We start from the raw sequence: 18,018 nt of genomic DNA on the forward strand, positions 1-18,018 counted from the left end.
CTTTTCAAATTTCTCAATAAAAGCCATGCGCTGACCCGATTCGGGGCTCACTCAGTCTTCTCTGGCTGAGTCCCTTGGTCTCGCTCTTAATCTTACTTTTGTTTCTTGCTCTTATTCAATCTGCATCGCCCCTTAAGAGAAACCTGTATGCCCTTGCCACGCTGGACGTGACATGGTATGAGATTGGGTCAAGATTTTTTCCCAAATTTGAAAACACTTATTTGTAAAGATATATATATACCCCTATGTACATTGTGGCATTATTCACAATAGCCAAGACATGGAAACAACCTCAGTGTCCTTCAACAGATGACTGGATAAAGAAGGAGTGGTACATATATACAGTGGAACACTACTTAGCCATAAAAAAGATGAAATATTGCCCTGTGGGACAACATGGATGGATCTTGAGAGTATCACGCTAAGTGAAATAAGTCAGATAGAAAAGGACAAGCACCATATGATTTCATTCATATGTGGGATATAAAACAGAAAGCAACAAATGAACAAACAAAACAAACAAATTCATAGATACACACAACAGAATGGTGGTTACCAGAGGGGGGTGGGAAACTAGGGTAGATGAAGAGGGTAAAGGGGTCAAATATATGGTGATGGAAGGAGAACTGACTCTGGGTGTTGAGCACACAATGGAGTATACAGATGTTATATTATAAAGTTGACCTGTAACTTTATAACGTTATTAACCAATGTTACCCCAATAAATTTAATTAAAATTAAAAGAAGCTTTTTTTCCCCACATGGGTATTTAACTTGTCCAGCTGATTTACTGAAAGACGTTTCTTTGCCCATAGCACCAAACCATCACTTTTTGACAAATCAGATAACTGTATGTGTGGGTTTGTTTCTGGACTCTTTTCAGTTCCATTGATTTATTTGCTTGTCATTTTTTTTTTGAGTTATAATTGACATATCACATTAGTTTCAGGTACACTACTTGTCATTTTTTATTTCTGTTATTTCTTTATGCCTACTTTGTTTTGGGAAGGGGTGGAGATAAACTCTTCTTTCATCTGTAAGTTTTAATTTGGAAGTCCTTAAGAACTCACATTTTATTGTGTAAACTCAACGACAAAGCATTATCACCTGGTCCTCTGCATGTAATCTCTATTTTTACAGTGAATATTACTAGGCAAGTAAATATTTAGAAAAATAACCTATTAAATTTATATTAAGTGCTATCTGACAACTGCACCTGAGTTCCCCAAAGCAGGTCCCATATCTGTCTTGCTCAGTGCCACCTTCAGTGCCAGGTACACAACAGACTTTCAATAAGTGTGTGCTGAGTGAATAATTGTATTACTTTAAGGACCATGGAGCTAAAAGAATAATTTTAAAATGAAACTATAAATTTCTCTGAGGTTAATCATCTCTAATACTTTTCCCGCCCTAATTAGGAAAGCATTTACTTCAGTTGACCCACATTTCCAACATTAGGAGGACATGAGAAATACCAGACATAATCAGGAAAAAGTCTGAGGTAAGAATGAAGGTATAAATCCTGAAGAACTACATGTTGAACAAAAGCTCTTCTGAGTCCAATTTCTGAGTCCATTGTGGCAAACACTATGCTGAACTGAGTGTGCAACAGATTTTAGTAAACGCTATCATCTCAGAGCCTCACCTTGGGAATAGCCTACCTAACCCTTAGCTGTGCCTCATCACCTTACTGATGGACAACATAACAGTAAAGCATCAAAGGAAAAGACAAATCAACTTAAAAACAAATATAAATGTTACAGGATAAGCTTGTTACATCCTTATCTAAGAAAGAACTTCATTAAAAAAACCATAATGATTTTGTAGAAAATTGCTGTAAGAAAAAAACACTATTCTAAATAATAATCAGAGAGAAGATTTATCCAGTTTCAATTAAGTTCAGTTAAAGAAGAATCAACATTATTGCTTTAAATACACACACACACACACACACACACACACGGTGCCAAAAATATGTATACACATTTTAAGAAAGGAAAACTGTATTAAAATTGTAATACTCAATATATACTGATAAAAGATGAATACAAGTCACGTTTGACTTTTGCAGTTACAAGAGGTGCTCAAAGTGGTTACCATCAGCATAATTTTAATACAGTTTTTCCCTTTCTTAAAATGCGTATACATTTTTTTGGCAACCTCTGTATATATTGGGTTGTTGGAAAAGTCATGACATATTTTGTATGGTTTTCGTTGCAAAAATGCGCCATGACTTTTCCAACAACCCAACATATCCCCCGCCCACTAACAGATGCCTAAGAAATGTGATTGAGAAATAATTTCCTCACCTGGTCACAGCATCCACCAAGAATGGTGCTGGGGGAGAGATCAGCGAGGTTACGTCTCTATTAACATGTCCCTCCTTCTCCACCAAGGATGGTCCATTTCCTGCGAGTCCATGAGAAAGGACACCGCTCTGCAGAGGGAGACACACAACATGTGTGAGCAGAGGTGACAATACCTGCCCGACGGTCAGCACTGCAGCTTCTTTAATGATTATGATAATAAGCAAATGATTTTGATGATCATGGTTGTTTTGAATTGTTTGTTTTTAACCATCCTTTCCCTCAGATTTTTATTTTTGCTTTTGTCAGCATCCATAAGCATTTACAAACAGAAAAGCTAAACCACTAGTTTGAAGCCATTCTTAAGTGGGAGCTTTGACAATGACCCCAGGTTTTTAAGGAAAACCAAGAGCCTGGTAATCCTTTAGACCTCACTCTGAAAGGGTAACCAATAGAAAAATTGCAAATATTAACTTACTGGCACAATCCACCGGGGTGTGATCACGGATGTTGCAGATACCTAAAATAAATTTTATATATGTATTTATTTTTAGAGAACTTATTTTCATAATTATACTCATAATGCTTTCTTCTACATGAAATGCATTGGGCAAGGAGGTAGTTCTTAATGGTCCCCTTGAGCTGACGTGGACTTCTGAATACAAGATCCTTTTCTACAACACAGATGCTATATCTCATCACTCAAGAAACTGTCATAATTTTGAGAATCTCTTTAATCTAAAAATTTACTTCTCCAAGAATGCTACTACTACCTTCAGTTCTTTTAAGAAGAATTTTCCCCACCCCTAGCATCAGTATGACATTTTATTTTCTGAAATTTCAGTTCATTACAAATAATCATAGCCTTCTTGGTAGCATTCTCAACAATGGACTGTGACTAATCAAAAAGGACAGCACAAAGAAAGTACACAAAGGGCCGGATGAGTGGCTCAATTGCTTAAGAGCGCAAGCTCTGAGCCACAGGGTCACTGGTTCAATTCCCACATGGGCCAGTGAGCTGTGCCCGAGCTGAGCTGCCGCTGAGCTGCCAAGAGGTCGCCGGATGGCTCAGCTGGTGAGAGCACGTGCTCTTAACAAGGTTTCTGGTTGGACTCCCACATGGGATGATGGACTTTGCCCACCCACAATTAAGACTGAACATGGCACCTTGAGCTGAGCGGCCACGAGCTGCCGACAGGACTTGGAGCTGAGCTAGCTGCACCCTCCACAACTAAGATCAAAGGACAACAACTTGGCTGTTCCCCTTCCCCAATTCCCCAACACTGTTCCGCCTCCCCAATTCCCTAATAAAATCTTAAAAAACAAAACAAAAAAGAAAAAGTACACAGAAAACAAACGTCTGTTTATATATAGGTCATTCTCTAATTGTCGTGCATGCATAACAGAAATTAAAACTTCCATATTGCTCCTGCCTCACAGAGCCTTTGCTACATTCATTTTAATATTTAATTTTCTAGATCTTACATTTATGTGTAGAATTATAATCTAATGAACTCACCTATCTTATAGAAACTCAGACTAGCCCTTGCACTGGTAGCCTTAGATTCTGTTGAGAAAAAATTATTATAGGGCCGACCAAGTGGCGCGTTGGTTAAGAGCTGGCTTGGGACGCCAGAGGGCCCCGGTTTGGATCCCACATATGAGGGTCAGTGACACTGCCCTCCACAGCTAAGATGCTGAACAACAACTCAACCTGGAGCTGGGCTGCCGTGAGTCACTGGCGACAGCGTAGGCTGCAGCCCCTGCTGCAGTGGGTTGCCTTGGGCTGCCATGTGTAGCCAGCAGCCAGCGTGAGCGGCCAGCAACTGCAGTGAGCGGCCGTCCAGAAGCTGGCGACTGATCTGCCTCGCCCGGGAAGAGCGCAATGATGGTGCCAGCTAGGGCCAGTGAAGCAACATCCTCCACAACTAGACTAAAGAACAAAACAACAGCAACTTGTCTGTTCCCCTTCCCCCAATTCCCCAGTGCTGTTCCCATCCCCCAATTCCCCAATAAAAATCTTTTAAAAAAAAAAGAACAAAAAATTATTATAAATGCAGGTCTTAATAAGTTTGGTAACCACCAGAAGAATAAAAATACAAAGCATGACATTCCCACCAATATTAAGAAAATGCACTTTTACTATAGGAAATAAAAGAGAGAGAAAAAAAGAATATATGGTAAGAGTAAACAAAAAATGGTTTGGCAGAAACAAGTCTATAATAACCATACTTACAGTAAGTATAAATGGATTAAACTCAATCAGAGGATAGAGACTCTCAAATAAGATTTTAAAAACAAGATCCAGCAAAACGTTGTTCACCAAAGGTCCATTTAAAACCAACAGATACATCGAGTCCAGCCCAAGCTGAGCAGCCGCTGAGCTGTCAACAGGTAGCAGGATGGCTCAGCTTAAAAAAAAAAAATTAAAAAAACAAAAAAACCAACAGATACAGAAAGGTTGAAAGTAAAAGGACAGTAAATTATATCCTAGACAATACAAACTTAAAGGAAAGTTACAGTGTCAATTTTTTATCAAAAGGGAAATTAAGAGAGAAAAAGGGCAAAGAATGATGCTTTAAAGTGCTGAAAGGAACTCAAGAAAGTAAAATTACCATCAACATATAAGCACTATACAGCATATCTTCAAAATATGCAAAACAACAAATGACAGATCTCACAGCACGTGAGAAATGGATTAATCAATAATCGTAGACAGATGGTAAACACACCCTAGAAATTGAATATTCAAGAAAATCAGATCCACTAATGAAAGAATTCAACTAGTTAGCTAGAAACAAAATCACCTTATGAATTCAATAGTAAAAGGTTAAATATCATTCACAATATTAACAAAACTATGAAGTATTTAGGATTTAACGTAACAAAGAATACAGAAGACTTATAGAGAACATTCAGTGATTCAAATGAAGATGAGAAAATAGAGATATTTATCAAGTTCATGAAAAGGAAAAGATTTTTTTTTCTTTTTTTTTTAGCTGAGCCATCCTGCCACCTGTTGGCAGCTCAGTAGCTACTCAGCTCTGGCAGGGACTCGAACCCCTGTTGCTCAGAGCTCAAACTCTTGAGTGAGCTCTTAACCAACTGAGCCACTCGGCCGGCCTGGAAAAGATACTTTTTAAATGCCAGTTTTCTCCAAAATAATCTATAAATTTAACATAGACGTCATTGAAGTGCAGGCAGATTTTGGGGGAAATCTGACATCCTGATGCTAAAATTTATAAGTAAAGATATATTAGATATTAGAATACATTTCAAAGCCAGAAAAATGAAAACACCATAGTACTGGAGCCTAAAACAAGCAGGCAGCCAAAGTTTACTTGAACACAAGCACTGTGATATACTGGCAGTGTGGATGTGTGGGACAGAGATGATTCATGTCCCGGGCATCTGGGACAGAATGGAACGACACAAGATTTCATCATGCTACTCAGAATGGCATGCAATTTAAAACTTATAAATTATTTCTGGAATTTTCCATTTAATACTTTTGGACCACAGTTGGCTGTGGGTAACTGAAACAAGGGGTAACTGAAATCGCAGCTAAAGGGAGACTACTGTATATAAATATCAAACACCTAAAATACATATACTCTTGAATACCAATTTTTCCACAAAATGAAAACAACAACAAAGAGAGAGGGCCCAATGAAACAGAATAGAAAGATTGGTAACAAATCAATTGGGAAAAGACAGATTATTTATTGTAGTAAATAATATTGGGGAAATTGGCTCTTTTTAAGGATAAATACATACTTGGGTCATATCAAAACCACAAGTGACATCCCAAACTATAAAGAGAAAAAATGAAGAACATGTGACATCAGAATAAAAGGTTTCTGTTTAATGAAGGATATAAATTGGACATTTTACTCGTCCATGTCCCTACTAATAGATATAGGTTGTCTCAATCTCCTTGCTACCTACTACAAATGATACTGTAATAAAAATTCCTCAGATGTATTAATACACAGATTAGGAAAAAATATTTTTAATATCTAAGACTTACATGGAATTAATATGTATACAAGAAACTCATGAAATCAGCAAAAGACAGGAAAACCAACAGAAAATGGGCAAAAGATATGAACAGGCGACTCATTGAAAGAGGAAACCTAAATCAGCATTAATGGAGGAGATATAACATTTAACTCATGAAAATTGAAACAATAAGACGAACCCATAAAGATGGAAGATACTAGAAAGTCAGATAAAGCGCAGCTTGAGGAAGAATGAGTGAAGTGGGAAACACATGTGCATTGCTGAGGGTCTGTAAACTGCTGGAGCCATTCCAGGAGAAATGAGCAACACCTAGTTTAATTAAGTATTCACATAAGCATGCAACCCAGCAATCCTTCTTGTGAGTATATATCCCAAACTCTCCCCCAGGTTCCTTAGAAGAGATATGAATGAAGATGTTTATCTAAATAAATGTATGAAAGGTTGCCTATAGAATGGGTGCCTCAGGGGTAAAGGGGAATGGAAGTGGGCAATGAAGTATAAAGGGAAATAAAACAAAACAAACAAAAGAGAAGCCTTGCATGGACATAAGGAGATAGTCTGCCACGGACAGAGAGGTATGATTAACTTAATCTGGGTACCTGGTGTTTTTTTAAAAAATAGATACTCTCCTATTGGTCTTAGAGATATCTTCTTATCACAAATTTATTTTATATATTTATCAGTTCCTAAACTACGAGGAATCTTAGTGCTTTCCAGAGCTTTCTTCTGTGTTATAGCAATAGATAGTCCTGCTCTAACTTTTGGGTTCTGCCTTTATTCCTCTCTGGGAAGATGAACTTTACAATTTGTACATTCCTTGAGAATGGTAACTGTAACCTAGATACACATGAAAACATGATAATAAAAACCCTCCCCCAATAAAATGCATACTTTATTTAAAAATCTATAATTTTTTTACAGCTTTACTGTTTTATTGATAAAAAATTTAGTTGAATTTTTCTCAGAAAACAATAGCCCTATTAAAGCTAGTTTAAAACATAGTGGACAAAAAAGACCTCATTAATAATAGCCAAAAAAACCATGAAGGATCTGGAAATAAAAATAGGAAAGTACAAAACTTACATTGGGGGGCTATAACTATATAAGTTTAATAAGAGATACTGGAAGTCTTGAATGAGAAAAACATACTGTATTCTTGGCTAAGAAGACAAATTATCATAAACATATCAATTCTTTCTACAAATTAACTTATGGATTTAATGCATTTATAAATTAAAAATTCAAGGAATTTGAGGTGGGTGGGACTTGACAAAGTTATTCCAATAGCAAAACAGCTGCCTAATGATGCTGGACTGCCTTACCATGCATCAAAACCAATTAAAAAGCTGAAGTCATTAGAAGGCTATTATACTTTTAATAACTGAGAAAACTGTAAGTGTAATAGAACAGAGAGCCCACATGAAGAATCTGAAATGCGTAATATTCTAAATTTTGGTTTTAAACAAAGAAAGCATTCTAAATTTATAGGGAAAGAAAAACATATTAGTGACATAAAAATAATTTTTTCTTCAATTTGATTTTCATCATGTATCACCTTCTCACTTATGATAAGGAGTACACACATACAGTAAGTGTTCTGAATTAGGCCCAGGGATTCCTTCTCCAGGTTTCTGGCCATCTTCCATTAATCTCAGGAGTTTCCTCTTTTGTGTATAAAAGGATTATTATGGCTCAATATTGCCACTATCCCTTCTATTTTCTGCCTGCTCACTTTTCCAGACTTGTGACTAATTCTTATTCTTTGGTAAAGTCTCTTTGTTTATCGATCTAAGCTGGTGGTTCCCAAAGGGGGCTCTCAGACCATATCTGCCTCACCTGGGACACGTAGAAATGCAACTTCTCAGGCCCCACCTCACACACTGCCAAATCAGAAACTCTAAGGGTGGAGTGTACCAACCTTCATTTCTATCACTGCCAGGTGATTCTGTTACACACCCAAGTTTGAGAACTAATGATCTAAGCAAACATTCAGCACCACAGAAAGTACCATCTGTACTTCCAAGCCTTCAAAATGACATTTAGTTCTACAGCAATTCGTCATATTACTCATAAGGCACTACATGTGTATACCTTTCACCCAATTAGACTGGAAGTCTCTGGGAAGATGGATTATGGCCATAGTACTTAACACAGTATCTCCCATACTACAATAATGATCGATATGTTCAATGCCAATCATTCTTATGCTCCCACCGTTCTGTAAAATTTTTTTTAAAAATTAAATATGTCTTTATTGCCTTAACTCTTTTATTTATTTATTTTTATTATTTAAAATTTTTTTTTAGCTGAGCCATCCTGCCACCTGTTGGCAGCTCAGCAGCAGCTCAGCTCAGGTCACAAATCGAACCAGTGACCCTGTTGCTCAGAGCTTGTGCTCTTGAGCGAGCTCTTAACCAACTGAGCCACTCGGCCAGCCCACCTTAACTCTTTTACAAGCTGGTTTATCCCCCCATTTCCTCTTCTGTTATATAGTATGGTGTTGAATTACAAATAGGCTTACAGTACCAACACACTATATAGTGACATACAAATTCAAATTGGTAGAATTTTATAGTACAGAAAGTCAATGCTAAGTGGTTATTTAAATATAAACTCTTATTAAATGAAAAGTTTTACTAAAGTGTTAAAAAGGCAAAAATTGGAATCTAGCAGGAACATTTTTCAAAACAGAAATTCCTTTCCATCTTGCTGTTTTAATGCATATTTACCTGAGGTGTGACTGTGTGGTCCATTAGATTCTCAGTTAGAGATAAAAGCAAGGCATCCAACTCATCTGTAGCATCCTGTGGAAGACAAAATATATATAGTTGTTAAATGACCCATTAATCAGACTAATGTTTTCCATATCCTCTCAATTTATAATTCTTACCCAGGGCTGGTTGGTGTTAACCTTTAAAGAAACAGGGACATCCAGGAATCACTTTTGCTTGGAGGGTGAAAAAGCTAGGTGTTATGTGAATTTGCAGAAAGCTATTTCTTCTGGTGAGACAAAAGTTGGGTAAAGTAAAGACTGTTCTGACTCTTACACTAGAAGGGAGAGGTAGAAAGTTGAGCACAGGAGACAGGTGAGTAAAAGAGGTGCCTGAATTCCAAATGCTTCTTTATCCAGATGTATGGGTGCTTCATTGTTTGCAAAAGAAGACCTCACCCATAAATGTTAATGCTTTTTGTTTAATTAGTATTTGAAGCACTTTATGGAAGACACAGTTCTGTACTGCAGAGAGAGAGAGAGAGAGAGAGAGAGAGAGAGAGAGAGAGCGCGTGTGTGTTGTTTGTACATGCATGTATGTGTGTACGAGTATGTGTTTGTGGGGGTAGAAAGAATTTTAAAAGTACAGAAGATAAAATTCTAATCTACAAATAAAAGAAATAAGTATCTAATGTGTAATGCATAACAAAAAGGTCCTTCATTAATACAATTTTATTACTATCGATCTGCCTTCAGGCCATGGTGAATCTCCTATTCATGTTTTAATACTCAATTTTAATCACATATGTGAAAAAATTGTTTTCTCTCTTCTCACATCTCCCTCCTCCTATCCCATTCCCACCCTCCCTGTAACCTGGGTGAGTGCCCCAAAACAGCTTGTGCATATCTCTATCACCATGTATTAAAATAAAATTCCCTCTCCCAGTGGACTATAAGGAGTTTGAAAGAGAGACCATGTTTAAATCATTTTTCAATTTCCAAAGCCTAGCATGCTGTCTGGTACATATTATACATGCAGTATATCTTTGAACTAAATGTCCTTCCCTGTTCCAAAAACATATCAGGTTCCACTAAACAATTTTCAGTGATCAATCAAAGATGTCAATAAATCTTTTAAAATTTTAATTAACAGAAATTTGTTCCTGATTGTTTCATTTTCTAACCCAAAAGTATGAAAAAATTATAACCTAAATATTAATTATACACTGTCTTTGGGTAATGGGAATATATGTGATTTCTAATTTTTTTAAATGAAATAATTGGTAAATTTCCACAATATGCTCATGCATAAAAGAGCACAATAGTAAATATTTATTTCCAAGGATAATTTTTCATTTAACTTGCAAATTAAAACATTCACTGGGCAATGAACTGGGTTTCTATGATTTCTGAACTGGCGAGGGTGTGGCAAGTGGATACAGGAAAGGCAGGAGCTGTGATCAATAAATATGTTTAGTGCCTATTATGTGCCATGTACTGTTTTAGACACTAGGGAAGCATAGCCAGCATCCAAAACACAAAAATACAAAGAAAGACCACCCAAAACCAAAAACACCAACAAACAACAGAAAAACCTGAGATGAAACCCTGAGATACTCTTGTTAGGGATTTGACAACAGGATTCTCCCTAGAGAAGTCAGGCTCAATGCTTTTCTCATAGTTTAAGTTCTGGTGTCAACCAGAAATCACCAGATGTCCGTGGTTGTATTACAAGATTCAACTCAGTGTGGTCTTTAGAGAAAATTTAAAAAGTAAAAGTATTGTTACCTTTAGAACAGAACCATTTTCTGCGGGTGTGATGTGCTTTGGAGCAAGAGAACCTTCAGGGAGTGGCACGTTATTCTCATTTAATACAGCACTGGGAAGAAAATATAAATTCACACCATGGAAGACCTATACAGGCATAGGCAGCATTTTCAAAGAAAGGACTTGGGGAAGAATAACATATACACGTAGGGGAAGAAGAAATGACAATTTGTGAGGAGGATGACAGCAGTCAGTATCACATTCAGCCTTTGTGAAACCGTTCTCCACCCACCACATAAGAGTTTTCAAATCCAGGTCAGATTCATTCACAAATGGATCAAAATGGTAGACTACTTTGTGTCCCTCCTAAGTCTCACTGTAGGAACAGAAAAAATTTATCTTGAAAAGAAAGACAGATAACACGAAAAAATACAGGTCAACAGATTGATTTTTTAAAGCTGTTATCAAATATATGAATGGGAAAGCTCAGAAGAACAAATTACACAGAATACCTGAGAAATTGGAGAACAGTCAGGAAGCCATAAGAAGCCACCATTTAAAGACACAGTCTAGGGAGCTCTGCTGCAGAAGGAAGAAGCAACATCTAGATTGCTCCAGATATTCTAATGGGGACCAGCCAGGTAGGAGGATGCCAGAGACTTGACTATCTGTGGGCCAGGCAGTAATGAGGGGGCGGGGATCTAACTCCAGATAAGGATAACAAGAACAGGAGCAGTCTTACAGATGGCTTCAACCAGGGTGGAAAGGGGAAAAATCTAGAGCCAAAAGGTCATCATCCACTAAGATAACACCTCCCACAGGAAATCCCAGTCTTCCCCAGTATCACTGAAAAGTATGCAAGCACTAGGAGCAGTTCTGGTCCAATCCCACAAGGAGACTGATAACAACAAGAGATGAATTGTAGATTAGAAGTCAGACATAGTGAAGTGTAAGCTAGGACTGTTGCATCCACAACACTAAGGCAAACAGAGGCAAAGAGATGAAAAGAAAGAAGGAACAATTATGAGAAACGGAGATGTGATTAAGATGTTTCAGCTAATGGATACTGGATATTCAAAAAGATAATGGCTTATGATTTTCCAGAACTGAAAAAACACACAGGTCTTCGGACTGAAAGACGACCTTGACTACTACCAAGAATAAACCAATTCTTGGACATAAAGTAACGAAAATGCAGAACCTCAAGAATAAGCAGTAAAAGGGCTGGCTGAGTGGCTCAGTTGGTTAAGAGTGTGAGCTCTGAACAACAGGGTTGCTGGTTCGATTCCCACATGGGCCAGTGAGCTGTGCTCAAGCTGAGCTGCCGCTGAGCTGCCAACAGGTGGCAGGATGGCTCAGCTGGTGAGAGCACAAGCTCCTAACAAGGTTGCTGGTTCAACTCCTGCATGGGATGGTGGGGCTACGCCCACCTACAACTAAGATTGAACATGACACCTTAAGCTGAGCGGCCGCGAGCTGCCAATGGGTGGCTGGATGGTGACTGGACTTGGAGCTGAGTTAGCTGCGCCCTCCACAACTAAGACTGAAGGACAACAACTTGGCTGTTCCCCTTCCCCAATTCCCCAACACTGTTACCCTTCCCCAATTCCCCATTAAAAAAAAAAAAAAAAAGAATAAGCAGTAAAACCTAAAAGTTACCACAGTGAAAAAAATAACTTTATGCTTCAGAAAGAAGAAACAGCTCAGACAAAAGGAGTTTATGTAAGAAACAGCAACAAAAGGAAAGAAGTATGTTTTACGATGAATTCTCCCAACCCTTCAAGGAAAGATTTCTCCTATGTAGTTTACACTGCTGCAAAACATGGAAAGCAGATAAAAAGCTTCTGCATCCATCCTGCTCAGCATGTGTCGTGACCCAGCAATTCCACTCCTAGGTATACACCTAAAAAATCCTTACAACACATATGTACATGGAGGAACACATATAATGTTAATTTGAAACAAACATTTGTCCATTAATAAAAGAATGAATAGGGCCGGTCGAGTGGCGCGTTGGTTAAGAACTGGCTTGGTATGCCAGAGGGCCCTGGTTCGGATCCTACATATGAGGGCCAGTGACACTGCCCTCTGCAGCTAAGATGGTGAACCGCAGCTCAGCCTGGGGCTGGGCTGCTGTGGGTCGCCGGTGACTGCGTAGGTGTAGGCTGCAGTCCCTGCTGCAGTGGGCTGCCATAAGCTACCGTGTGTAGCCCGCAGCCAGCGTGAGTGGCCAGCAGCCGCAGTGAGCGGCTGTCCAGAGGCTGGAAACTGATCTGCCTCGCCCGGGAAGAGCTCAATGATGGTGCCAACTAGGGCCAGTGAAGCAACGTCCTCCACAACTAGACTGAAGAACAAAACAACAGCAACTTGTCTGTTCCCCTTCCCCCGATTCCCCAGCGCTGTTCCCCTCCCCCAATTCCCCAATAAAATCTTTATAAAAAAAAAGAAAGAATGAATAAATTGTGGTTGACTCATGTAATGGCAGTTAATATGAAGGAAACAGTTAATTTTTTAAAATACAGATATGTCAAAATAAAAACTACTGAATTGTACACTTTAAATGTGTGGACTGTATGGTATTTGATTTTATCTCAAAAAAGCTGTTAACTACAAAAATAAATGATCTGAATAGATATTTTTCCAAAGAAGAAAAGATATTCAACATCATTAGTCCTAAAGTAAATAAATGAAAATGAAAACCACGCGATACTACTCCATACTCACTAGTTTTAAAAATGGAGAATAAGCATTGGTAAAGATATGGAGAAATTGGAACCCTCGTACATTGCTGGTGTGAATGGAAAATGTTGTAGCTGTTTTGAAAGACAGTTTGGCAGTTCCTAAAAAGGTTAAAGATAGATTTATCACATGACTCAACAATATCCCTCAGGTATATATTAAAGAGAACTGAAGGCACATCAAAAAAATTCTTATATATGAATGTTCACAGCAGCTTTATTCATAATAGCCAAAAAGTGGGAACAACATAAATGTCCATCAATTGATACCTGGCTGAACAAAATGTAGTATATCTATACAATGGAATATTATTTGGCCATGAAGAGCAATGAAGTACCAATACATACTACCTATATGGATGAACCTTGAAAATATTAGGTTAAATGAAGGAAGCCAGACACAAAGACCACATGTATGATTCCATTTATATGAACTGTCCAGAGTAGGTAATTCCAATAGAGGTAGAAAGTAAAACAGTGGTTGCCAGATGCTGGGGGAAAGGCAAGGATGAATGTGGAGAGACCAAATGGCTGTGATGTTTCTGTTACGGGTGATGACAATGGAATTAGATAGTGGTAATGGTTGCAAAACTTTGTCAATGTATTAAAATGCCCTAAATTGTATATTTTTAAAAAGTAAATTTTATGGCATGGGAATTACAACTCAATAAAAAAAACAAAAGAAAAATGGTCTCAATCTATAATAGCAAAATGTGAAGATGTGACACAGCTTGATATTTGGTACACAGGTAATGTATCCCAGTTTTTTTTATGCCTGAAATATTTCATTTTTAAAAAGGGAATACAGTAATTTTCTTTTTTTAAATATGGTATGGCATGGGCAAAAAAAGTTTAACAAAAAGGGAAAGGTCCAGAAATAGACCCAAGTTTAAACAATAACTTAGTATATTTTAAAGGATGCATTTCAAATCCTATGGGGGGAAATAGATTATTCAAAATATCAACAGCCATTTAGAAAAATAAACCTGGAAGAAAGTTGGAGTATATTCTGTTCTCTTTCCAGCTTTAAGAGTTCAATGAAACTGAAGTCCTGTCCCCACTACCCTCTTCTTCACAAAAAAAAAAAAAAGAATGCGGCTATAGGAAAAGCCTCTGCTACTAACAATAGTATTAAAAATGTTGTTGGCCAACTGATTTATTGGAATTCATTAAAAGGTTAAGTTGTAATTCCAGCTTTACCCTGATCACCCAATTAGTACATTTGTTGAGTACTAACTATAAAGTTCCATATTCAAAGCCTGCTATATGTTTAAGTGCTATGTTGATTACAGTATCTGGAACTGAATATGATTAATCAGAAAACTCTTCGCTGAGTAAGTTTTCAATAATGGGAAAAGAAACAGCATTCTTTTCTTCAACAATGTTTAGCACCAACTAAGCACAGAACACTGAATACACAGTGATGAACAAAACAAACTGGCACAGAGCAGGGTATAAAAGCCTAGTAAGACAAATAAACGGCATAATAATCATTAAAGAAAAGAGAGACAGTGGGAACTTGCAAAGAAAAGCAAGGAAATCAGCTTGAACAGGAGAGCCTATAGTAAGAAAGTTTTATAAGAACAAGGCCTTTTCATAAAACTGGGCCTTGGATGGCATGAAAGTTAACTACCATTCCAAAGAGACACAATATATGTTCCTTACCAGGTACCTTATGAGATTAAAAATATCTTTAAAGGTTGTTTTTGCTCCGCAGTTTGAATCAGTTGAAGAAGAATGAGAATTTAGAGAGGCAAATTAGGAGAATCTTCAAATACTCTAAAGCTAGGTACTAAGCAGTTATGTAACAGACGAGTGAATTCAAGCTGTCTTTCAAATAGATAACTTGAAATCATGTGGTGACAGACTGGGGAAGAGGAAAAGGCCAAAAAACCCAAAAAGTTAAGAGGAAAAGAACATCATTTTATTCCATCTACCCAGAACTGTACCTGTTTGTGGCAGCATCCTGAACACTCGCGTTTTTATGACTTAATAAGCCATCTTCTTTTGTAACCTAAGAAAATGAAATAATAAAGAAACATTATATCTTTGTTGAGGATACTAAGGTAATAAGAAACTTACATTTCTTTCCTGTAAAAACAGAAATATCAGTTTGCTTCAGTTTCGAAAGAGGTAATCATACCTTATCTATGGAAATATCAGTACTGTACCTAGTATAATCCCATCCCATATTCAAATTAATAATCCATGCTTCCACTTCAATATATTAGTATATAAATTCACACACTTTACTAGACAGCTCTCAACTATTTAAGACATCACGGTGTGTTAGTCAATATACACAGAATCCCAAAAAGAGTTATGCCAGAATTTTTCCAATTTACATGACAAAAAAAGAAAACGGATGTTAAGCTGTATATTTGGCTTTTTATTTTCCCCAAATGCAAGAAATATTTTAGGAGAGAATTCTAAAAAATTTTTCTGAAGAAGTCAGTTCTTTTCCTCAACTTTATTGCGGTATCATTTACATACAGTAAAACATACACATTTTTAATGTACAATTCAATGAATTTTGAAAAAATCTACACAGGTGCATAACCAACACTACAGTGAACATATGTAACATTTTTATTACCCTCAAAATGTTCCCTTGAGGGCCGGCTGAGTGGCGCATTGGTTAAGAGCTGGCTTGGGATGCCAGAGGGCCCTGGTTCGGATCCCACATATGAGGGCCAGTGACACTGCCGTCTACAGCTAAGATGCTGAACAACAGCTCGACCTGGAGCTGGGCTGCCATGAGTTGCCAGCAATGGCAAGTGGGTTGCCATGGGCTACCGTGTGTAGCCAGCAGCCAGCATGAACGGCCAGCAGCCGCTGTGAGCGGCTGTCCAGAAGCCGGCGCCCAGGAAGAGCGCAATGATGGTGCCAACTTGGGCCAGTGAAGCAACGTCCTCCACAACTAGACTGAAGAACAAAAGGATAGCAACTTGTCTGTTCCCCTTCCCCCAATTCCCCAATAAAAATCTTAAAAAAAAAAAAAGTTCCCTTGAGGTTTCCAATGCAATCCGATCAAAACCCTTACACATGGCAAACAATGATCTGTACTTTCTATAGTTTCACGTAAATGAAATCATTATACCTATTCTTTTGTGTTGACCTCTTTAGAGTAGCATGTGAGATTCACCCATGGTGTTCCACTTATCACTAATTAATTCCTTTTTATGCACTGAGTAGCATTCCACTGGCTGGATATACCACAATTTGATTATCTGTTTACGTACTGAGGGACATTTGGGTTATTTCTAGTTTTCAGCTATTATAATAAAGCTCCTAGGAACTCTCGTACATTTTAATATCTGTGTAAACCTATGTATTCATTTCTCTTGGGTAAATATCTAAGAGTAAAGCTGCTGGGTCATATGGTAAGTGTATGTTTAATACATTGAGAAACTCTTTTCTCAAGTGCTTGTTAAACATGTTTTATTCTTGCCAGCAAATGTGCATTGAGGAGCTCCACCACTGCCCACATAGGAATGGTCAGTTTTTAATTTTAGCTATTTCAGTAAATGTGTCTTTCATTATGAAGTATGATGGTAGCTGTAGATTTTTCTTCATAGATGCCCTTTATCAGGCTTAGGAAGTTCCATTCTATTCCTAGTTTGCTGGAGATTCTTTATCATGAAGGGAGCTGAATTCTGTGAAACGCCTTTTCCATAGGACTTTGGGAACATTTATTTTTTAATATGGTCAACTATACTTGTGGTTGAATGATAAACCAACTTTCTTCCTGAGATAAACCCTACTTGGTCATGATGTACCATTCTTTTTATAAATTGTTGAGTGAGTAAAGTTTGTTCATATTTTGTTAAGGACTTTTGAGTCTATGTTCAAGAGGGGTATTAATCTATAGTTACTTTTCTTGTTAATATCTCTTTCTGGGTTTGGTACTGGGGTAATACTAGTTTCATAAAATAAGTTGGGAAATGTTTTCTCCTCTTCTATTCTCTGAAAAGAGTTTGTGTATACCTGTTACTATTTCTTCTTTAAATGTTCAGTAGATTTCAACAATGAAGGCATCTGGTCCTAGATTTTTCTTCATGGGAAGGTTTTTAACTATAAAATAAAATCTCTTTAATTTAGGGCTATTCAAGTGATTTCTCTCTTCTTCAAGTCAAGCCAGATCCAAAAGTGAAACTGAAATGTAAGGTAATGACAATAAACTATTACTACCATGCTACTACACATGTAGTTCCAACACTGGGGATCAACACGCATTACACGCTCAGTACGTGCCAGGCACTATTCCATGTCCTTTACATTTATTATCTTATGTCATCCTTACAACCCACCTTAAGATAGGTACTACCATTATCCTTTTTTAAACATAATTAAACTGAGGCTCAGAGAAATTAACTAACTTGCCAAGTCAGAAGTCTAGTAGGTGGTAGATTAGAGGTAGGATTCAAACTCAAGTTATCTGATTCCAGAGCCTGTACTGTCATATTTTATATTT

General features: G+C 37.5%; 1 protein-coding gene across 3 annotated transcripts in view; it reads right to left on the bottom strand.

Annotated features, from left to right (window-relative positions):
* Positions 1-18,018, bottom strand: part of EPB41L5 (erythrocyte membrane protein band 4.1 like 5) — a 145,429-nt gene that overhangs the window by 12,993 nt on the left and 114,418 nt on the right. For 2 of the 3 annotated variants that reach the window (XM_019668712.1, XM_019668713.1), the window contains exons 20-24: positions 15,494-15,558; positions 10,828-10,918; positions 9,059-9,133; positions 2,785-2,826; positions 2,310-2,437 (exon numbers count right to left, since the gene is read on the bottom strand). In XM_019668712.1, coding sequence (XP_019524257.1) covers positions 2,310-2,437; positions 2,785-2,826; positions 9,059-9,133; positions 10,828-10,918; positions 15,494-15,558 — 401 coding nt within the window. Of the gene's footprint in view, positions 1-2,309; positions 2,438-2,784; positions 2,827-9,058; positions 9,134-10,827; positions 10,919-15,493; positions 15,559-18,018 lie in introns of those variants that run through there. The other variant, XR_002126891.1, reaches the window with a different exon arrangement.

This window comes from Hipposideros armiger, unplaced genomic scaffold, assembly GCF_001890085.2.
Source record: "Hipposideros armiger isolate ML-2016 unplaced genomic scaffold, ASM189008v1 scaffold_533, whole genome shotgun sequence".
Taxonomy (NCBI): Eukaryota; Metazoa; Chordata; class Mammalia; order Chiroptera; family Hipposideridae; genus Hipposideros; species Hipposideros armiger.